This window comes from Parasteatoda tepidariorum, chromosome 10 (genome assembly GCF_043381705.1).
Source record: "Parasteatoda tepidariorum isolate YZ-2023 chromosome 10, CAS_Ptep_4.0, whole genome shotgun sequence".
Taxonomy (NCBI): Eukaryota; Metazoa; Arthropoda; class Arachnida; order Araneae; family Theridiidae; genus Parasteatoda; species Parasteatoda tepidariorum.
This window is the reverse complement of record NC_092213.1, coordinates 16,533,512-16,555,845: the sequence shown is the minus strand read 5'-3', so window position 1 is coordinate 16,555,845 and position 22,334 is coordinate 16,533,512. Positions and strand designations below refer to the sequence as shown.

The window sequence follows — 22,334 nt, the reverse complement described above, 5'->3', positions numbered from 1 at the left end:
TTTAATATCACTTTATAAAAATTATTATTTTGTTTAAATCTTTTCTCGATAACTATGAAAGCTAACTTTTTATTCAAAGCCACATACAACTGTCGGATATCAAATTAGATTTTCAGATAATTTTTTTAATTGTCAATATATTAGCATAATCCATCACATACTTTATAATAATTTCTTTTTAAATTTAAATTATAGGTGGTATAGTTGAGTTGTCCTAATTGGTTTGACTTTTGGCAAAGCTTTTTTTTTTAATAAATCGCCAATAATGAATCTCTTTGTGTAATATATAACTTCAGTTAATATTTATGTTTGATTTTATTCTTTTGTTGTGAGTTTGAGAGTTAGATTTTTGTCCTTTCTTTTGGCCATAATCGTTAAAAAAAATTTTTTTTGAAATCTGAAATTGCAATGTGATTGAATGCGAATTGTTGCATCGATTCAGGCATTAGAATATCATTGCAATAAAATGCTTTAAATTAAATACGTTTTTTTACATCGTTTTAGGCATAATAATAATATCGCAAAAAACACCTTGAATTTAATGTGGATTTTTCATCTATTCAGATATAAGAATAATATAGCCTTGAATTCAATACGGATTTTCGCATCAATTTAGACTTAAAAATAAGATACCAAGAATACCTTGAATACGAATTTGTGCACAGATTCATGCATATAAGTTAGAAAAAATGCTTACATTTTGTGAAAGCCCTGAAAGAAGCTAAAAGAATATAAAAAAATGCGAACGTAATTAGTAAACTTGAACTGACTACCGTTAGCTACGCTTACTTCATGACAGCTGCGTATAATAATCTATATTTTTTAAAACTTTTATTTTTACAAATTTCGTGTTTTTTGCAACCTTTTCTTGCAGTTGCACCTTCCAAAGTAACAATTAAAGGACCAAAAGAAGTAAAAATTGGCGAATCTATCACTTTGTCTTGCACAACAGGCTCTAGTAATCCACCCGTCGAAGTGTCCTGGGTAGTGGACGGTCGACCCATGATGTCCACTCAAGCAGTCACAGAAGATACGTCTGGTGGTTGGGTAACCAGTTCCAACGTCACTGTTTCTGTGTCCAGGCAGGTAAATCTCCTGTAATATATTTTAGATGCTATTTATAGTTTCAATAGTATTAGATAGTTTTTACAATTCACCAAAATAAAAGTGGTCGCTCAGTAATTTAGTTTTTATTGTTGTTTTATCTTGTGGTAAATCAAACTTACATTCATGGTAGTCAGTTAAAGATCACGCACGGCAGACATAACTGCCGTGATTGAATCCAATGGAATATCGGTTATAACTAATATCCCCTACATTAATGTCTTTTTAAATCATACCCTAATTGGGTATGGTATTCATATTGAATCAATGCATGATAATTCGAAGTACGGTAATTCAAATATTCTATTAAGCTAGGTTTTTCCATCCGGTTACACCCCTTTATTTATATTTTCACGTTAATTTATATTAATTAATTGAAGTTTATTTCTGATAACTCTTTTTTTTTTTATCAAGAAATGGATTGTTCTAGAAAGCTAAAAGAATGCCAATCGTTTATCCTATCACCAACGAAGTGAAATCTTCTTGCTCTTCCTTTCGAAGGAGCAACAAGATTTCGAAACATATTGTGATAGAAACAGATTATGATCGAAACTTAATGAGATCGGACAGAACAGAGAGATTTCAAAAAATATTTTTCTATAAATATTTGTGAAGAAATATCCTTCGAAATCCCCTCCCAATATGTTTATCATAACTTGAACAAGACCTGATAAATCGAAATAGTTTATTTTTCATAAACTTATCAATAATATGTATACATAATTATAACAATATCCAAATTTATTGTATACTAAAAAGCAAAAACTGTGTGTAAACTAGTGAGTCGAAGTTTCGATAAGTCAAAATATTTCTTTCGTCTTATGAAATTCGAGTTACTGTGAATCAAATGTAAGAAAAACCATCGATTTTGTATAATAATAATAAATAAACAAGCCTTTTAAAATTAAACTTGTGTTTCATAAAAAAATGGATTCATTGAATGACACTGTTAATTATCTATTCATTTTGGTTATAAACTTAGAAATATTATTTTATACATCAAAAAAGGTGAGCTCAAAAGCTATCGCTCAAAGTGGAATAAAAACAATAGCCTTTTCCCTCTTAGCATTTGAAATGAGTAATTTTTAGATTAACACTAAAGATGGATAATGAATTATCAACTGCAGTAAAAAATGTGCTTTCTGCAAATATTTCTGTCTTAATGCAGTTTCTGCAATTAATTATGATGGCAAACGCTGAGACATATTTTAAGTAGAACTAATCTGTTAGTGAGAAAGCACTCTTAGTTTGAGAAACGAACGATATTTGATTGCGTGAAAAAGATTGTGGTTGGCTAGCATCAGCAACTTAGGAGTGCAGCCTTATAGCTATTAAAATAGATAACATTTTCTCTCTCGCCGTTTAAAACAGGTATATTCTACGACACCGCCTCAAATGGGAAGTATCTAAATTGGTACTGCACCAAGATAGAGTAATAATGATTGGAGGGGGGAAGTAGCGAGAAGCAGTCAGTTGAGAGTGAAACTCTCAAGCTAATAAAATGAATAACATTTTCCTCCTTATCGTTTGAAAAGATTCAATTATATAATGCCATCACAGGTGGAAGTGTCTAAATTGGTACTGCACTATTTTAATCATACGGTAAACAATATGTAAAATTTAATCATTATTACTAAATAAAGTTTAACCATTGATTTGTAAGCATAGTTTCATCATTATGTATTTATTGATGCATTTCAAAAGTTTCTTTTTTACCCTAGTGAAACTATTTATTAAATCACCTGGCGCAATTTTATCTTTTTTCCTGGTCATATTTTAATGACTTTTTCTTACAAATACATTTGTTTTCAGGACCCGGATACTAAGACGTTCTCTTGTTACGCTGTCAGTGAAGCTTTAGGTGAAACAATTGTGCAAACATCAAATGTTGCAGTCGTTCGTAAGTAAATGCAATTTTCAATCTCTATTTGATGAGTTTTTGCAATCCTACTTCTTTAGCCAGTGAAAAATCAGTTTAAAAGGAGAAAATCATCATGATTATATGGAGAGAAAAAATTATTATTCTCTAAGAATTGCACAAATAAAACCTATTAAGGAGTATATATTGTGACGAAATCAGTTCTGTTTTCCAGCGGACTAACTCAGAGTAACAGAGTGCGTCAAGAAGAAGGACTTGCCATATTGGCGTGTAGTTGTTGAATAATTCACGGCGTGAGAGCAGTTAAGTTTGTTTAACTAATTGCGTCAACTCTGTAATGTTCACTTGTTTCTAATCTATCCTTATTTATTAGTCATTACAGTTATACAATTATTTTTTTCCAGCTTATTATATGTTTACTAAAAGATTCATACCCTAACAAACAATAAGGATTTAGTCCGATAAGTAGCACTGTTCTGCTTCGTTTCAGTGGCCTCTGCTCTGGGAGAAAAACCGGGCACTACAAGGTTCGATTCCTTCCCTTGATGTTCGGCCCATGAAAGCTGCAGTATAGCGAATCCAAAACGGAATATAGGGTTTTAGGTGCCCAAGGACAAAATTTATTGTTGGCCCTATCATGAAAGCACAAAAAAAACTGCTTAATATTTTTTAGAATTTTTGAAGACCCTACAAATTATACATTTTGTAGCAATATAAAAGAAAACTAAGCAATTTTCTTTTGAATGAACAAAAAAACATTAATAAACACTTTCTTTTNAAGTAACAATTAAAGGGCCAAAAGAAGTGAAAATTGGCGAATCTATAACCTTGTCCTGCACAACAGGTTCTAGTAATCCACCCGTCGAAGTGTCCTGGGTAGTGGACGGTCGACCCATGATGTCCACTCAAGCAGTCACAGAAGATACGTCTGGTGGTTGGGTAACCAGTTCCAACGTCACTGTTTCTGTGTCCAGGCAGGTAAATCTCCTGTAATATATTTTAGATACTATTTATAGTTTCAAAAGTATTAGATAGTTTTTACAATTCAACAAAATAAAAGTGGTCGCTCAGTAATTTAGTTTTTATAGTTGTTTTATCTTGTGGTAAATCAAACTTACATTCATGGTAGTCAGTTTGAAGATCATGCTCGGCAGAAAAAACTGCACGATCACGGCTCACATAAATGTCGTGATCATCGAATCCAATGGAATATCGGTTTTGACTAATATCCCCTACATTAATGTCTTTTTAAAAAGTACCATAATTGGATATGGTAATGGAGTCGATGCATCATAATTCAAAGAACTGTAATTCAAATATTCTATTAAGTCAATTGTTTCTAACTGGTCCCACCCCTCTATTTGTATTTTCACATTAATTTATATTAATTAATTGAAATTTATTTCTGATAACTCTTTTTTTTATCAAGCAAAATGGATTGTTCCTGAAAGCTAAAAGAATGCCTATCTTATCACCAACGAAGTGAAATCTTCTTGCTCTTCCTTTCGAAGGAGCAATAAGATTTCGAAACATATTGTGATAGAAACGGATTATGATCGAAACTTAATGAGATCGGACAGAACAGAGAGATTTCAAAAAAGATTTTCTAATCATATTGTGAGAAAATCTATTTCGAAATCCCCTCCCATTATGTTTATCATAATTTGAACAAGACCTGATAAATCGAAATAGTTTATTTTTCATAAACTTATCAATAATATGTATATATAATTACAACAGTATCCAAATTTATTGTACACTAAAAAGCAAAAACTGTGTGTAAACTAGTGAGTCGAAGTTTCCATAAGTCAAAATATTTCTTTCGTCTTATGAAATTCGAGTTACTGTGAATCAAATGTGAGAAAAACTATCGATTTTGTATAATAATAATAAATAAACAAGCCTTTTAAAATTAAACTTGTGTTTCATAAAAAAATTGATTCATTGAATGACACTGTTAATTATCTATTCATTTTGATTATAAACTTAGAAATATTATTTTATACATCAAAAAAGGTGAACTCAAAAGCTATCGCTCAAAGTGGGATAAAAACAATAGCCTTTTCCCTCTTAGCATTTGAAATGAGTAATTTTTAGATTAACTCTAAAGATGGATAATGAATTATCAACTGCAGTAAAAAATGTGCTTTCTGCAAATATTTCTGTCTTAATGCAGTTTCTGCAATTAATTATGATGGCAAACGCTGAGACATATTTTAAGTAGAACTAATCTGTTAGTGAGAAAGCACTCTTAGTTTGAGAAACGAACGATATTTGATTGCGTGAAAAAGATTGTGGTTGGCTAGCATCAGCAACTTAGGAGTGCAGCCTTATAGCTATTAAAATAGATAACATTTTCTCTCTCGCCGTTTAAAACAGGTATATTCTACGACACCGCCTCAAATGGGAAGTATCTAAATTGGTACTGCACCAAGATAGAGTAATAATGATTGGAGGGGGGAAGTAGCGAGAAGCAGTCAGTTGAGAGTGAAACTCTCAAGCTAATAAAATGAATAACATTTTCCTCCTTATCGTTTGAAAAGATTCAATTATATAATGCCATCACAGGTGGAAGTGTCTAAATTGGTACTGCACTATTTTAATCATACGGTAAACAATATGTAAAATTTAATCATTATTACTAAATAAAGTTTAACCATTGATTTGTAAGCATAGTTTCATCATTATGTATTTATTGATGCATTTCAAAAGTTTCTTTTTTACCCTAGTGAAACTATTTATTAAATCACCTGGCGCAATTTTATCTTTTTTCCTGGTCATATTTTAATGACTTTTTCTTACAAATACATTTGTTTTCAGGACCCGGATACTAAGACGTTCTCTTGTTACGCTGTCAGTGAAGCTTTAGGTGAAACAATTGTGCAAACATCAAATGTTGCAGTCGTTCGTAAGTAAATGCAATTTTCAATCTCTATTTGCTGAGTTTTGCAATCCTACATCTTAAACCAGTGAAAAAGCAGTTGAAAAGGAGAAAATCATCATGATTATATGGAAAAAAATATTATTATTCTCTAAGAATTAAACAAATAAAACCTATTGAGGAGTATATATTGCGACGAAATCAGTTCTGTTTTCTAGCGGACTAACTCAGAATAACTGAGTGCGTCGAGAAGAAGGGCTTGCCATATTGGCGTGTAGTTATTAAATAATTCACGGCGTCAGAGCAGTTAAGTTTGTTTAACTATGTGAGTCAACTCTGTAATGTTCACTTGCTTCTAAGCTATTCTTATTTATTAGTCATTACAGTTATAAAACTAATTTTTTTCCAGCTTGTTATATGTTTACTAAAAGATTGATACCCTAACAAACAATAAGGATTTAGTCCGATAAGTAGCACTATTCTGCTACGTTTCAGTAACCTCTGCTCTGGAAGAAAAACCGGGTTCTACAAGTTTCGAATCTTTCCCTTGATGCTCGGCCCATGAAAGCTGCAGTATAGCGAATCCAAAACGGAATATAGGGTTCAGGTGCCCAAGGACAAAATTTATTGTTGGCCCTATCATGAAAGCACAAAAAAAAATGCTGTTTTAATATTTTTTAGAATTTTTGAAGACCCTACAGATTATAGATTTTGTAGCAGTATAAAAAAAACTAAGCAATTTTCTTTTGAATAAAAAAAACAATAATAGACACTATATTTTTGTAAAGAATTTTCGTCAGAACCTCAAAAATCTCGTGGCTCATGTCTTTTCGATCCCCTTCCCCCTTTAGTATGGCCTTTACTACATCCCATGTAATTTGCATGCATATTTTTTTTCAAAAAATATAATATAAAAGGCTAACCATATAAGATAGTGATTGAGAGTTTGTGAGCAGAAGCGAGTTGGCGATGGTGTACTCTTGTATTTATTAAAATATCTTGAGTTTTTTTCTTCTGAATGGTATTTATTTTGATTTAACTACGAAGACTTTTTTTATGTAATAAATCTTTTCATAGATCCCCCATCATCTCCAACAATCAGTGGTTATGAGGAAGCAAAATCAATAAAAGCAGGTGAATTACAGAAATTCAGCTGTACTTCAGAAGGCGGAAACCCTAAGGCCACACTAAAATGGTTCAAAAATGACAAAGAGGTAAATTTGTAACCTGAATCAATTTCATTTTTCCATGCTCTTAGCATAAAACTATTATATACATTCAATTTTGGGTTCTGTTCTGTTAACTGAGAGAGAGTAATTTTATTTTTTTGTTTTGATTTTTTTACACAAAGCAAAATGGCTGCCTCACTCTCCAAAAAATAAATAAAGTGTTGCAAGAAGTTAAGAAGTTTGTAAAGAAATTAATTAAATTTTCTTTTTCATTTATTTTTTCCCTTTTTCCTAATTTTTTCTTAACAAAAAAAAAAATTCTCGCTTCCTCCTAACCAGCCAACGGAAAAGTATCGGATTTTGCAATTGGAGTTTCTATTTTTTGAGATTTTATTCGGGAAAAATGCTTGAAGTGATGATCTTTAAAAATAAAATTCTTTTAAAGAAACAAAAACAATTTTTAATTCAAACTACTTTTTATTTCATTTGTTGTGATTTTTAGTATGTTTGCAAAATGTTTGCTCTTCATACGAAATGAAAAAAATGCTAAAACAGTTATGCTTCTTTTTTTTATTGTTTGTTGCCCTTCTTGGTGACTTCACGTTATTAGATTAAACAAAACATGTTCTTGAAAGTTCATTTCATGAAAATAAACTGTATTCAAAACATCAAAAACAATGCTTTTGCATGATATATTTACTTTTTTCCTGCCCTAACCTAAATAAAAACTGGCCAGTCTTCTTTTTAATATACTAGAGCAAGATTTCCAATAAAACTAAGTTCTACTAAATGAGTTCGTATGTTTATAAATACTGTAAGAGTTATCTTTTAAAGGACTGAAAAGAAAAAGAAAAAAATAGTTAGCTATTTAATTTGTAACAATGCGTACTGAGAAACATATTACAAATATCCTTTTTCTAGCCTCCCAATTGAAAATTTTTAATGGTTTCTAAGAATTGAGCCCAAAATGTATTCTTTCACCCTCTTTAAATTTCAGGACAAAAACAAAAACGATTCGAATGTAATAAAAAGAACAAACTCACGCAGAAGCGCAGACTAGCACACGTCCACAAGCACACATTTTTTAATATACATACTGACTTATTTTTGTTACATTAAAATTTAAAAGAAAAAAATTTAATGTTAATAGAAAATCTTGTCTACTGTTTCTTTTATTTTTACAGTCTACACTGCAGAGGTATAAAAAATCCTCATCATATAAAAATACTTACTCACACTTACTCAAGCTTAAGCGAAACTCACACTTACTCAAGCATTTAGCGAAAGAGAACATCCTTTTCTGAAAGTTCTGAATTTTGTTTTCTTTCAAGCATAGACATAGTGTTAGACAGAGTTACATATTTCCTAGAGCAATCTTTTAATTGCTGTGAGCTTTATTATGAAGAAGGTATCAGAAAATGAAAGGGTTATAAGCTGGGAGCTTATTAAATATATTTCTGAACCTGATTTTGCAAACGCCATATGTTTACTAAACACACTTCAAACAAACACAAACATCTTAAACGCAAAGACAAAGAAAATAGGGCTTATGATCAACCAAAATAAAACAAACAATTTGTGAATTAATCCTAAACAAGTAAATGACATATTCTTAGAAAATTATAAGCTAGAGGAGGTAAGCAGTTTTACTTATCTTGAGAGAATAATTAATCCTTTGCGTGAAGTGCACCATGTTGTACTATCACATGTGGTCCACATGCTGTACCGGCCGTACGCAAAAGGTTAACAACAAAGGAGGAGCAGATGAAGATGTGCTAAATAGATTATACAAAGCCGAAAGCAGTTACGCTATTCTCTATAAATTCTGCAAAAGCATAACAAATTCAGCAAAAATTAGAATTTCCAATACTAATGTTAAACCTGTCCTACTCTATAGATCTGAGACATGGCACTGTAATAAAAATAACACGAGAAAACTTCAAACCTGTCCTAATCTATAGATCTGAGACATGAGACTATAATAAAAATAATATGAAAAAACTTCAAGTACTTATTAACAATTGTTTTTGAATTTAAATTTTATAGTTAATAAATTTTTATAAATATAAATATTATTTATTTTTTTGTTATACTTTACACTCTCTATATATGAATCTTCAAAAAATTTTTTTTTGCTTCAGAAAGCTTATATTGCCAAAAATCAAAAATAAGCACAATTATTTTTTGTTAAAATCTTTGTTACCTTAATACTCATTAAGATTCTAAACATTCATTTAATTAATAATGTCCTCGTTAATTTCCATGTATATAAATAAGTTAAAAGATTTATTTTCATTCGTAGAATATTTTTTGAGCTATTTTTAAAATTTCGTTAACATATTATGTTTTTAATATATATAAAATTATCCACAAACTATTTTTATGCCCTAAAAAAGCTATGTTTTGCGAAGTTAAAAATGGAAACAATATTATTTATTCCAAAAACATTTTCTTACAACAATGCTTAGAAAAAATGAAATAACCTTTAAACCAACGATATATCCTTTATTATATAAATACATTTAGTACGCAGAAATAATTTTTAATATTTAAGCAAATAATTCTAATGTTTTATCTTAGTATATTATTCATCAAATTTTATTTTTTATCCTATAAAAGCATATAGAGGCTAAAATAAAAATGAAACAATATTACTTATTCCAAAAAATTTCTTTTAACAAAGATAGGAGAAACATCAAATAACCATTTAGTTCACAGTACATCAGTTATTCTATAAATATTTTTGTACTTAGAAATAATTTAATACGATACTTAAGCTTTACTTAAGATAAAACATCTAATTTTAGTAAACAATTATTATGTTTTATCTTAATATTATGGCCATTAAATATTATCTTTTGCATTGGCAACTTTCAATAAAAAACGTGATTGCTACAATTTTCGTATAACTACAAACCTTGCCTACTCCGCACATTGAAATATAAGTGTATGATTTATCTAACGGCCTTCATTTTCTATTTATCGCCTGTGGTATAAAATATTCCATTGAACTTTTTATAACGTTTAGCAGACCAATGCGGAGAAGATTATCCAAAGAGTTGGCCTCTTTCTATTATCACTTATAATCCTGTAACTTATGCTCAATCCACTATCCAAATAATTTTAATGTTTTATCCTAATATGCTATTTATCAAATTTTATTTTCTATCCTATAAAAGCCTACAGAGGCTAAAAGCAAAAAGAAACAATACTACCCATTCAAAAGATTTTCTTTTAACAAAGATAAGAGAAACATTAAATAACCATTTAGTTCACAGTATATCAGTTATTCTATAAATATTTTTTTACTTAGAAATAATTTACTACGCATTAGTAAATAATTATTATGTTTTATCTTAATATTATGGCCATCAAATATTATCTTTTACATTAGCAACTTTCAATAAAAAGCGTGATTGCTCCAATTTTCATATAACTACAAACCTTGCCTACTCCGCACATTGAAATATAAGTGCATGATTTATCTAACGGCCTTCATTTTCTATTTATCGCCTGTGGTATAAAATATTCCATTAAACTAACAATATATCAGTTATTCTATAAATATTTTTGTACTTAGAAATAATTTACTCCGTGTTAGTAAGTAATTATTATGTTTTATCTTAATATATTGGTCATCAAATTTTATCTTTTACTCTATAAAAGCCTACATAGGCAAATTTCAATAAAAAAACGTGATTACTACAAGCTTGCTATTGAGANTCATTACGTCTTCGGAAAGACGACCACGCTCACGTTCATAAGTGCCATGATGAGAAAACCAATATTCTATCTATGGTTTCTGAGCTGCTAAAACAGTTTCCGTCTCCCATTTTCTGTGCAACAAATAATAGGAAATGTACAGATGAGGGAACAGCAGAGGGTGTTATAAATCATTCTGTTCCCGCGAATTCCGGATCTATTTGGAAGACACTTTCGTAATGATGCTCAATATTTAGTGATGGAGCTTCTTTGTGGAAAGATATTAATGGCTCAGTAAATTGCCTTTCGCGAACGTAACATACTAATTGTTTTATTTACTAGTTATTAGTTCATTGTTGAAGAAAACAAATTAAAATTATTTCCTTTTATAGCAAAACTTAAACTATCCATGTTCCACAATTTTAAATTATTTATCGTGCTTTGTTTCATGCAAAGCTGTTCCGTAATAATGAACATTTACAGATACAATTTAGAATCATTTTTGTATTTACCACAGATATATCAAATTAACATTTAAGCGAAGACTAAGCAAAAAATGTTGATAACTAATGAAGCACTATTGTGGAAGGTGGAACTGAGTATACTAAGCGAGTTGAAAAGTGATTATTCAAAGCATCTACAGGTTTCCTCAGCTAAGCAAATAATTCATAGGAATTCGATAGTGCTAATTTGTTTTTTGTCCATCGAATGATTAGTTTGAGACCCTAAATAAATGGGCTTTTTTGGCTTTGTCTCAAGGTTTTAAAACTATATATCAACAGATTGTGAAACACCTTGTATACAGGAAAAAAATAGGTTGATTGTAGTATAGCAATATGGCAATCATTCTGTCTCCACACAACGCTCCCCAATTACCCGGCGTCAAAACATTCAGACATCATATTAGGGTAAATTTTGAAGGACTAACGCATAGTTGCTGGAAGTGAAATCCAATCAAATACCCAGCCTTAAAAACATGGAATAGAAACGTTGGTTAGGGAGTGTTAGACAAAGACTCTATCCTCCATTTGGCTGGGCAAATGCCAACACTGGAAAACACAACGTTAAACTAAATGCGCTTTTCTATGAACTGAACTTTCAGATTTTTTCTAAAATTTCAAATCATTACTACTAACTTATGATGATTATTCATTCATTAACCTCAAAAAACTTAAGAAAATTTTATGTATCCAAACTAGTTTTCTATGAGTAGCGAGGACAGCTGACGGCTGTTTAGACAAAACGTGGGGAATTTAAAAAAATGTTAAAGAAAATTGAACTGAAAAGAGAGTAATTTCAATTTTAAATACGCTAATTTCTTACAATTTCAGATACAATAATTTTTTTAACCAGTTTTTCTTTTTTAATTGTCAGACATTCCTACTAGACGGAGTTTTTTCTGTAATTCATGATTATCATAATTTAATAATTTATCATAAAAAAAGTTGTAATCAATTCATGTGCATTTTATTATATAGTTACGATTTATATTCATCTTCAAAAATTTTAATGCAGTGATACTGTTTAGTATAATTGAATGAAATTTATCTCACGGTTTCTTTAATGTAATTTTCCTTGTTTTATCAATTATAGATAATATTGCGTATTATAAATAAATGGTAAAATTAGCCTAGTTTTAAAATATGTAGACATTATTATTAAAAAAGAGAAAATATGCATACGAAAAAAGGGGAAAATATACATATTTTTCTTCTTGTTCAGAAAACCGGCATTTTTAACGAAATAAAAAATTTTGCTTCAAAAAAGAATGTTTGAAGTTTTAGGAAATCTAGAAGTCTTAGGTTTTTGAATGAATTTTAAAGGATTTTAGTTTGCACTTACCGAAATACACACCACTCCACCCGTTGGGTATGCAGGAGTTTTTATGACATACTTTAAAACTTTTCCCAAGCATTTTTATATGTCAAGCCATCGAAATGTTTGTATCAGGACTTTTCCCCCCTTCTGTGCGATTGCTTCCTCGTCTGGTAACAATAATTTTTTCAAAGAGAAAAAAATAAATCCATACAAGCTTTTCTTAAGATTTTAAATTTTAGATTTCCGTTCTAATGTTTGATAAGACTTAACAGCAGAGGGTCACGTTTGAATTTCTCTGATCATTGTTTTTTTTTCGTACATTTTAATTCTTTTTATAACCAGCGTTAAGCAGTAGAACCAATTCTAAGTTTACGATTATCAATGCTTAACTCCATAGTCTTGTAATTTTGAACCCAACCCAAATAGACAAGGGAACTCCTGGATCAAGGGTTTGGAGAAGCTTGCCTTTGGAGAGTACTTTTTCAATAGAACTAACCCGCATTTGCATTACAGGTATGAGAGAATAAGTAAACCACCAACCAAGCCATATGACTTGGGTATTTTAACCCATGATTCGTCTACCATTGAGGATATTTTACTACAGCACTGTGATCTGTGCGAGCCGGAAGCAGAATTCGTATCAACCAGCTATCGCTGGGATTCGAACCTGGGATATCACATTTAAAAACGAACGTTCTATTAATATATATNCCAACGCTAAACTATAATAGTTTAGGTTCAGAAAAAAAAAAGAAATTTTAATGGCTTTTTTGTAGTTACTGCACCTCTAGCGGTACGAGAAAATTTAGCCTTTTGGTTTAAAAATATTCTGTTTTGTTGGCACGTGCAAAATCAGTAATGGAATCTAATGAGACCTACAATTAAGAGTGATAGTGATTTTCGTAGTCAATATATTTAGACTCTAATTAAGTGTAAGGAAGTAAGTGAAATTATCAAGACTTGGAAAAATTGCTGTCAATTCTAAATATCACAGATTGAATGAAAGTATATATTTAAATATATAGTTAATCTTACTTTTAGTGAGTTGAACTTCTAACTCGTATTACGGTAAATCTAATACAGTCAAACCCCGCTATAGTGAACACGGTTTATAGTGAACCCCCGGATATAGTGAGCAAAATGCTCGGTCCCGTGCCTTGCTATGCACGTATAATGTTATTTTTTGTGGATATAGTGAACCAAAAAAGTGAGGAAGTTGGATATAATGAACATTTTTCTGTCTTCGACTACTTTTTTTCTTCATTTTTTTTTAATAGTTTTGAAATTTTCTACTTCAAAATAAATACATATGCCGATTTTTAGATTTTTAAAACCATTTATAGAGGGGAATGTAGCGATAAGCACTTTTTCTTGTTAGCTTCTTTTATCTCACTTTCCCATCCCTAAATGAACCAAGCAGATGCTTCCAACTCAGGCACAACTGATGCACCTGTAAAGCGTCAGTGGGATCAATATGCATTTTCTGTCAGAGGGAATGAGTAATTATTCATTATTGGTCAACTAATCTATGTTGATAAGACCCTCATTTCAACTCTTTTTGGCTCTCAGTTCAGTTAAAAAAAGCCTGCAAACAAGTGTCTCAGCTTCAACTATGGCGAGCAGTGAACGTAAAATGTTCTCCATTGATGATAAAATGATGGGCATAGTCAAAAAATTGAAAATGGATGAAATCAAGCTGATATTTACAGGGAATATAAACTTTCCAAATCTACAGTTTGTTACAAATGGAAAAATAGTTAATTACCAATTTCTGCTCATGAAAGAAATTTAGATGGCAGGTAAAAGTTGAGAAAAGAAAGCAGATCACAAGGATGTTGAAAAAGCGTTACTGAAGTGGTTCAGCATTCGAAGAAGCCGCAAACTTCCAGTATCTGGACAAACGTCGAAGACTTTGCTAAGCCGTTTTGTGAGACTACTTTTATGTAATCGAATGGCAGGTTAGACAGGTTTAAAAAGCGGAATAACAGAAATTCAGGAAAAATTATCTGAGAGTCGGGAAGTCTTTCCATATCTGATGTTGAGGATTGCTCATCAGTTAAAGATTACAAGATTTTTTTTATACGCAAGACGAAGAGTAATAAAAAAATAACACATCTTTTGCTACTACATAATATTTTTCAGTCATTTATTTGAATAATGTGAAATAAGAGTGAGGATTTAAGGAACCATTAGTTAAATTGTCTGCTAACGGATATAGTGAACTCCCGGTTATAGTGAACCAAAATGTCGGTCCCTTGAAGGTTCACTATACCGGGGTTTGACTGTAGTACGATTCAATCACGATTTCATTTCTTTCAAATAGTAATTTTAAAATAAAATTAAAATGTTTCTAAATTGTGTGTTTTTTTTTTTTTTTTTTTTTTTTTTTTTTTTTTTTTTTTTTTTTTNTTTTTTTTTTAATAAACCCTTCTAGATACGGGCTGTGGAAAAGAGCACCATTGCTGGCACTACAAGTGACTTAATCATCAGAACAGAAGCTAGTGACAATGGTGCTGTATATAGATGCGAAGCTACCAATAGTGCCTTGACAAAGCCTCTCATTGCTACCGTGTCTCCTACAGTGCTATGTAAGTTACAGTAGATATTGTCTTTTTCCTTCTTTCTTTGCTCTTATACTATACTGATCCTTAAAACAAATAAAGCCCTATTTTAGAAGAACAAAGTTTACAGGATGTTATTAAAAGAAACATCATTACATGAAATAAAGTTCAGGGCCCATATAAAATTAAATAGTATCTAATCGTTCTACTGGATTAAAAATTTATTATGAAGATGGGGTAAAAGTGTATTTTATAGACATTTTCGAAAATGCTACAAAAAGAGCCTCAAGTGCTACAAAAAAGCCTATGTTGGTACTAGTGCGATTTATCATGGCAGTGCTTTTTTCTTCAAACAAATAAATTAGGTTTGGAAAAATAGGTTAAGTTTCTTATTGATATGAGAAAGCCATTTTTTTCAACCATTTTATCTTGAGTAAGCTATTTGTAATTTTAAATCTAAAACCATGTTTATAGCATTTTATTTATTATTTTATAACTATATATATATATATATATATATATAATTATCTTTGGTTNTATATATATATATATATATATATATATATATATATATATTAAAACTGGTAGTTACACACTTTTTTCTTCTCTAGTTCCACCAACCTCTGTATCCATCAAACTGAAACCAAGAAAACCTAAAGCAGGAGATTTTGTAAGTAGGTCAATATGTCATTATGATATTAACCCTAAAATATGAGGGCTGTTTTTTTGCCTGAAGAGATTCAAATTATTCCATGTTGTTCTACTTAAAAAAGTTTCTTATTTTTTAAGTAATTAACTGAAATTTTGAAACATTACTTGTTTTATTTTACTCATAATATGTGTTTCATTGAACCTATCTGACACCTTGAAATCTGAAATTCGTAACAATGATCAATGCAACATATTTTTCAATGAATGAAATAAAAAAAATACTAAAATCTTAATTAATGAATAATAATTATGGTAATTGCCATTTTTGAAATAAGTTCGATTAAAACTAGTCGAAACATTAAAATATTTTTAAAGTTATGTTTACATTTTGCATTTCTCCTTTTTTTTAAATCTTCGACCTACCTAAAATGCAGAATTTAATACACGCAACCTATCTCGCCAAAAAGGGAAAAGAAAATATCATCGTAAGGAAGTGCCCTTAGTGTCATACAAGGACATTTTTTGTCAAGGATTACCATGTAATTCTCCATCCTTTTGAAGTGAACTAGTGTAACTTAAAATGTGTATCAATATTTATGCAACACCTCGGTTATTTAATGTAAAGCAAGTTTTTAAATATTGAACACTTTGAAAGGTGGTTGGTAATTGGAGCGTAAGACTTGTAGTGCAATGCGTGAAACTAGATATACATTTCCAAAAAAATTAAAATTAACTGAATAAATAATGTAAAATATTACTTTCCAGTGGACTTATTTTCGATATTTTATCAAAATTTGAATTAAAAGTAAGCTATAAATAAAAAAGAAACTTATTAAAAAGTTATAAATTTTTATTTAAAGTAAAAAAAAAAAAACGCTTCTAACTCAGACCGGAAACTAAGGCAAATAAGAATAACAGAAAGATTGAATGATCTAAAAATCAGTTGAGTCGATTTCTAGTTAAAGTGAGTACATTCAAATTCACGAAAAGGAATAAGCTAATTTTTGATTAATTTAATTCCTTCCGAGCTGTCGCGTACATAGACCTGTGCTCAGCTCGGACTGAACACAAATTTTAAAAATTATAATATGAAAGAACAACACAATAAAGATACATTCGGGTATTTACAATAATTCATTTTACTTTAATTTAAATTAATTTATGCATTTTAACTAAAATTATTTTAATATGAATTAATAAGGAATTAATAATTGCGATGGAAAAGCGGAATTTAGAAAAAGTACTAAATGTGTATGCACATACTGGCATATAACATTGAATATAAATTAATCTTACTATATGTGTATATAACTCACTATCTTGCAATAATTATTATCAAAGTTTGGTTAAGAGTTATTTATATTTGATATGTGAAATAAATAAAAATATTTAAAAAAAAATATTTTTACTTCATTTTATAGTGTAAGGGTGCACAACCTTTTAAAACACACTTTTATTGAATTAATAATTCGTGTACATACTGAGATATAGATGAAAATCGTTGATTATGAAACACTATATTTTGACACACTCTTTTTCAGTTCATTTTATAAAGGGATAACATTTTTAAAACTCAAAAACGTTAGTTTAGATTCTGATCATTTTCTTTTGCTGAAAATTAAATGTATGAAAAATTAAATTATAAGAATTATATAGTTATTAGCAGTGATTCGAACGCATGGAAAATATTTCCTAGGTCACGCTAACGTGTGAAACAGCCAGTAGCAATCCAGACGCAACCATCTTATGGTGGAGAGAAGGAGAGTCCATTACGGGCCAGCATGATGGAGTAATAGATTCAACATATGGTGGAAAAAGTACCCGGAATAAAGTCAAATTCAATGTGACGTCATCAGATGACATGACATCTTATACCTGCCAAGCCACCAATCATATTCTGAAAAGAACTGTTCACGAGACGTATGTTCTCCGTGTATTGTGTAAGTCTTGTTTTACTATTTTCTTAAACTTAATAATTTTTGCATTGGCATTTACCTTGGAAATACATCTATCCCGATAATATAACATATATATTATAGCAGACTTTAATTGGGTACTTGCACTTGAAAACGAAGAAGATCATAAATACCCACACATGTAACCTATGATGACAGCGCCAGCTGATCGCTTATAAGCAAAATGGCCTTTAAAGTTGTGCTGTAAAGTTGTAAAGTTGTTTCCCCACATGATTTAGAATTTTTTAAGTAATTACATTTAGAATTTTAAGTAATTGCATTTAGAATTTTAAGTAATTACATTTAGAATTTTAAGTAATTACATTTAGAATTTTATGTAATTACATTTAGAATTTTAAGGAATTCAGTACATACAGAACCGTATCCCACATCGAATTTTTTGAAATATAATTCTTTATCTTCTACGTCTTGTACTTAACTTGGAGTTTTTATTTGTTTACGTCTTTAATTGTAACCGTGATATAGGTTTGCTTTTTGGACCTGGCGAATTCGATACATGATTGGTTTCTTTATGTTCTACGTGGCTTCGTGCCTGTCTTTGTGTTAAGTAAAGAATATGTAGTGAAAGGAATGAATTCTATGTGAAAGAATATCTTGTTTTGTCTTGAAATTTGAGCTGGGCACCTGGGTCGCGCATTGGCCTTTACTTTGTGAAAGAATATAGAACTCAAGAGAATTCATACTTGGCTGATTTCAGCATACTTCGGAAAGAGCAGCGGCAAACGCAAACAAATACCACGTTCCAACAACCAATCAGGATCGAGATACCTATGCTACATCACTTGCAGGTATCCCATTGCAGAGTTACCCCAGTGAACGAGTAGATGCAATAAAAATTATTCGAGATTTCTTAAAACATTTGCTAACAGTTAACGCTGCATGCTGCTTTAAGGCGGTTAATTGATTTTGTTATGAGCTATAGAGCTGTAAAAATAAACTCGGATTATAAAGAATGGCGTGGTGAAATGCTATTGCAATACATAATCTCCTTTGAACTCCGTTGCTGTTGCCAACTTTTGTAACTAATTTCGAATATTATGAATATCATATTATTCGATTCATATTCAATAGTATTCAAGAATTATCAGATATGAATGAGAAGAAACCAAACTGATTTGAAATATCAAACGTAAAGTTGCGAACAAAAAACTAAATCACCGTAGCCGAGAGAGAAAAAAGGATGAACAACAGATACAAGAAAAACCACAGTGACTGAGAGGGGCAAATAAAGGGGAAATGCATTTGCAGGCTCTATGGAGATGTGGTATGGAATTATGAAAATGGGCTCCTGTTTTTTGATAGCTTAAAATATATCGACCGTTACTTTTTATAAATCAAGATGCGAATAAATAAGTATAATTAAGTATATTGATGCAAATAATTAAGAATAAATATGATTACCCGATTGGAGTTTTTCAATTAAGTAATAGTTTCGAAATGCGTACAGAATTTTATTTAGATCCTCGCAATCTAAAGGAAATTTGAAATTCGGCAACCCTATTGATTCGAATGCGGTATTTTTTTACTTTTTAACTAAATAAAATCTATGGTATTTAAAGATATTTATTTCGGAAGGAAAAGAAAAGACTGGTAAGTTATCAGAGGATAAATTGCTGACTCAAAAAAATGATGTTAAAACAATTCTACGAGATAAAAGAAATGGAGAGGGTAAGTCTTAGATAATGTCAGATTACTTTACTATCGAATGGCAGAAAAAGAATTTATTTTGAGTACAGCTAGCTTTTGAGAGGAAATAAAAAAAAGGAACTCATTCGGAAATTGAGTTCTTGTAGACGGTTTCAATTAGCGGCTCAAGTACATCCGACGGAACTTGTTTCATTGATAAAAAGAACAAGTGAAAGTTAGTCACCCGGAAACTGATCTTGCTCAATTTTTTATTCTGTTCTTACGAAGAAAAAATTTTTTTTGATTTATTACTATCCCAGTAGAGAATTTGTTTTTGCAATTTAGACAGTTTGAACATTGGAAGAAATATCGTTACTTAGGACATGCGTATGCTTTTTAACTAACAATCAAAAGTTAAAATTCTTATTTCTAGAAAATGAGTACCAAGTTAGACTAAATTGGATAAGTATGGAGCGAGCGAATTTAGCAATCTGAAAGGAATCCAGCAAATCACTTTCAGGCGAGCGCAGTGAACAGTTTTGATGACATCCATTATCAGTAATATCCGATTTAAAAAATATCAGTACCAGGGAACTGCCTTTAAATATCTGCGAGTCGCGATGGCTCAGGGGATAGAACGCTCACCTTCCAATGAGGTGAACTGGGTTCGAATCACGGCGATGCTTGGTCGATACGAATTCTGCATCCGACGTGCACCGACCACAGTGCCGACGTGAAATATCCGCAGTGGTAGACGGATCATGGATAAGAGTCTCCTTGCCGTCAGGCTAACCATAGGAGGTTTTCGTGGTCTTCCTCTCCATGTAACGCAAAGGTAGGCTAGGTCTATTAAAAATGTCCTCCACGAAGGCAAAATTTCGCCCAATGCTTGATCCAGAAGTTCCCTTGTCTTCTGGATTTTCAAGGCTACCTAGTTGAATATAAGTAGTCGTAAACAAAAAAAAGTGGATCGGCTGTTCAATGACGGTTATAAAATAAAATATAATATCTGCGTTAGAAATACCGGGTAGTGGCCATTTATTTAGAAATAAATCAGTGTCGGCAATGCTGGAAAAGAATAAACCGGGCAATTGTGCGATGCTTTAAAGAAATTGCTAATGAATAGTGGAAAACGGTAAAGGTATCGATGCCAGACTAGTATTTCGGTTTCTATAATTACTTAGCATTGCAGTCACTAAAAATCGATACCTCTCTTATTAAATTGAGTAAAATGGAAATTTACTTCTTACTTTTACTAGTGTTAAAACATTAAATATATCATTATTATACTAATTAGAAGTATGTAATCGCCGTATTTCATACTTTGTCGATTTTTTACTTGGCATATTGTATAACATGGTGTGGCAATGTGTCTTAAAGTATTAAATAAATCATTTAATTATTTGTCGGTTAAATGTTGGTATTGTATTCAATTTCGTTTCCAGCATTAACATATCAGTAGCATATGCACTAATCTCCTATAGTATCAATATAGTAGTATCCTAATTTCATCATTCCATCATATACTCTTTTCTGTTTGATGCCTTCTAAAATTTGTAATAGATTACAATCGAGATTCCCTCTTATTCCAGTGATTTTTTGCCAAGATCAGTGCCAAAAAATATTAGATTTTTGTTATGTATTTTAGAATGTTTTTAAAGTAACTAAAATAAAATATCCAAAAAGTAAACTAAGAACCTTTCACATAACAGAAATAAGAGTTGCGGTAATGCGAATATGACGTTATCGAAAGAAAAGACAGCAAATAATATCATGGTTACCAGAAACGGGGTGTCAGACAAACCGTGGGTCTAAACTAAGGGGCCGCCAATTCTGCATTTTAACCTTAAAATTAACTGACCCAAAAATTCTACGTTACTCTGAACGGATCATATCTCATGAAATAAATGGTAAGCTTACAATAGGGTATCTCTCTTATTTCTGCAATTTTTTTAACGCCAAGAACGGTGCCAAAAAGTAATGGATTTTTGTTGTGTTTTCATAAAAATCTTTTTAAAACCACTGAAACACAATGCAAAATGTTTTAACATTTGTAATAGATGTTAATTTATCAACGGATATTATTAAACATGTATATAAATAGTGAAAAGAGATGTAATTTCCTTTTCAAATATCATAATTTTACCTTTTTGCTCCAATCCAAAAAAAAAAAAATACATTTGTCTTTCGGACAGTCTTTATTGCAAAGATAAAATTACATTAAGAACCAATCGCATAACGTTAAGCAAAAATTATGGTAACCCTAAGGTGACGTCAATGAAAACAAAAATAATCGTGGCAACCAGAAATGGAGTTTCAGCGATTTGTTGATTCGTCGAAATTTTTCCGTTGTGAAAAGGCCAGCGATTCTACCCTTTAATCAAACAAATTTTCTTGAGCCTTTGCATAAAATGCTATGGGTCTAGTTTGATGAAATTTCATCCAACCTTTAAGAATATATTCACAATTTTAAAACCCGTTACCTTCTTTTTATTTTACAGATAAACCGGAATTCCTTATTAACCCTGCAGAACGTTTTGATGTTATGGAGGGCGAATCCACAGTAGTCAACGCCACAGCGAAAGCAAATCCTCCTTTAGTGACCTACTCATGGACAAGGAATGGTCTGCCATTGCTGGACATGGCAGACGGAAGTGCAAGACCCAGCGGAGCTAGATATGGACACAGAGCCGTGTACAGAGGTCCTCTTTTAGAACTTACTGACGTGGCAAGAGAAGATGGGGGTGAATACGGGTGTGAAGCTGCTAACACTGAAGGCGTTACGTGGACAAGTGTTAATATAAATGTCATTTGTAAGTATCAGCTGATCGTAACATTGAATTATAGTACATGTTTTCAATGGATGTAAAATATTTGTAATACTATTTTCTATAATTTGATATTACCTGGATCGAATTTTATCACTGGTTCAACAGCTCTTAACCTGTTAATGCCTAACCCAGAAAA

At 30.9% G+C, this 22,334-nt stretch overlaps 1 protein-coding gene across 1 annotated transcript in view; it reads left to right on the top strand.

Moving 5' to 3' along the window:
• The window catches only part of LOC107449764 (nephrin-like), a 233,334-nt gene that overhangs the window by 191,926 nt on the left and 19,074 nt on the right, over positions 1-22,334 (top strand). Inside the window, exons 8-14 of the mRNA XM_043038973.2 lie at positions 875-1,086; positions 2,917-3,004; positions 6,942-7,078; positions 14,988-15,141; positions 15,726-15,784; positions 17,462-17,705; positions 21,869-22,180. Of these exons, the coding sequence (XP_042894907.1) occupies positions 875-1,086; positions 2,917-3,004; positions 6,942-7,078; positions 14,988-15,141; positions 15,726-15,784; positions 17,462-17,705; positions 21,869-22,180 (1,206 nt within the window). The remainder of the gene's footprint in view (positions 1-874; positions 1,087-2,916; positions 3,005-6,941; positions 7,079-14,987; positions 15,142-15,725; positions 15,785-17,461; positions 17,706-21,868; positions 22,181-22,334) is intronic.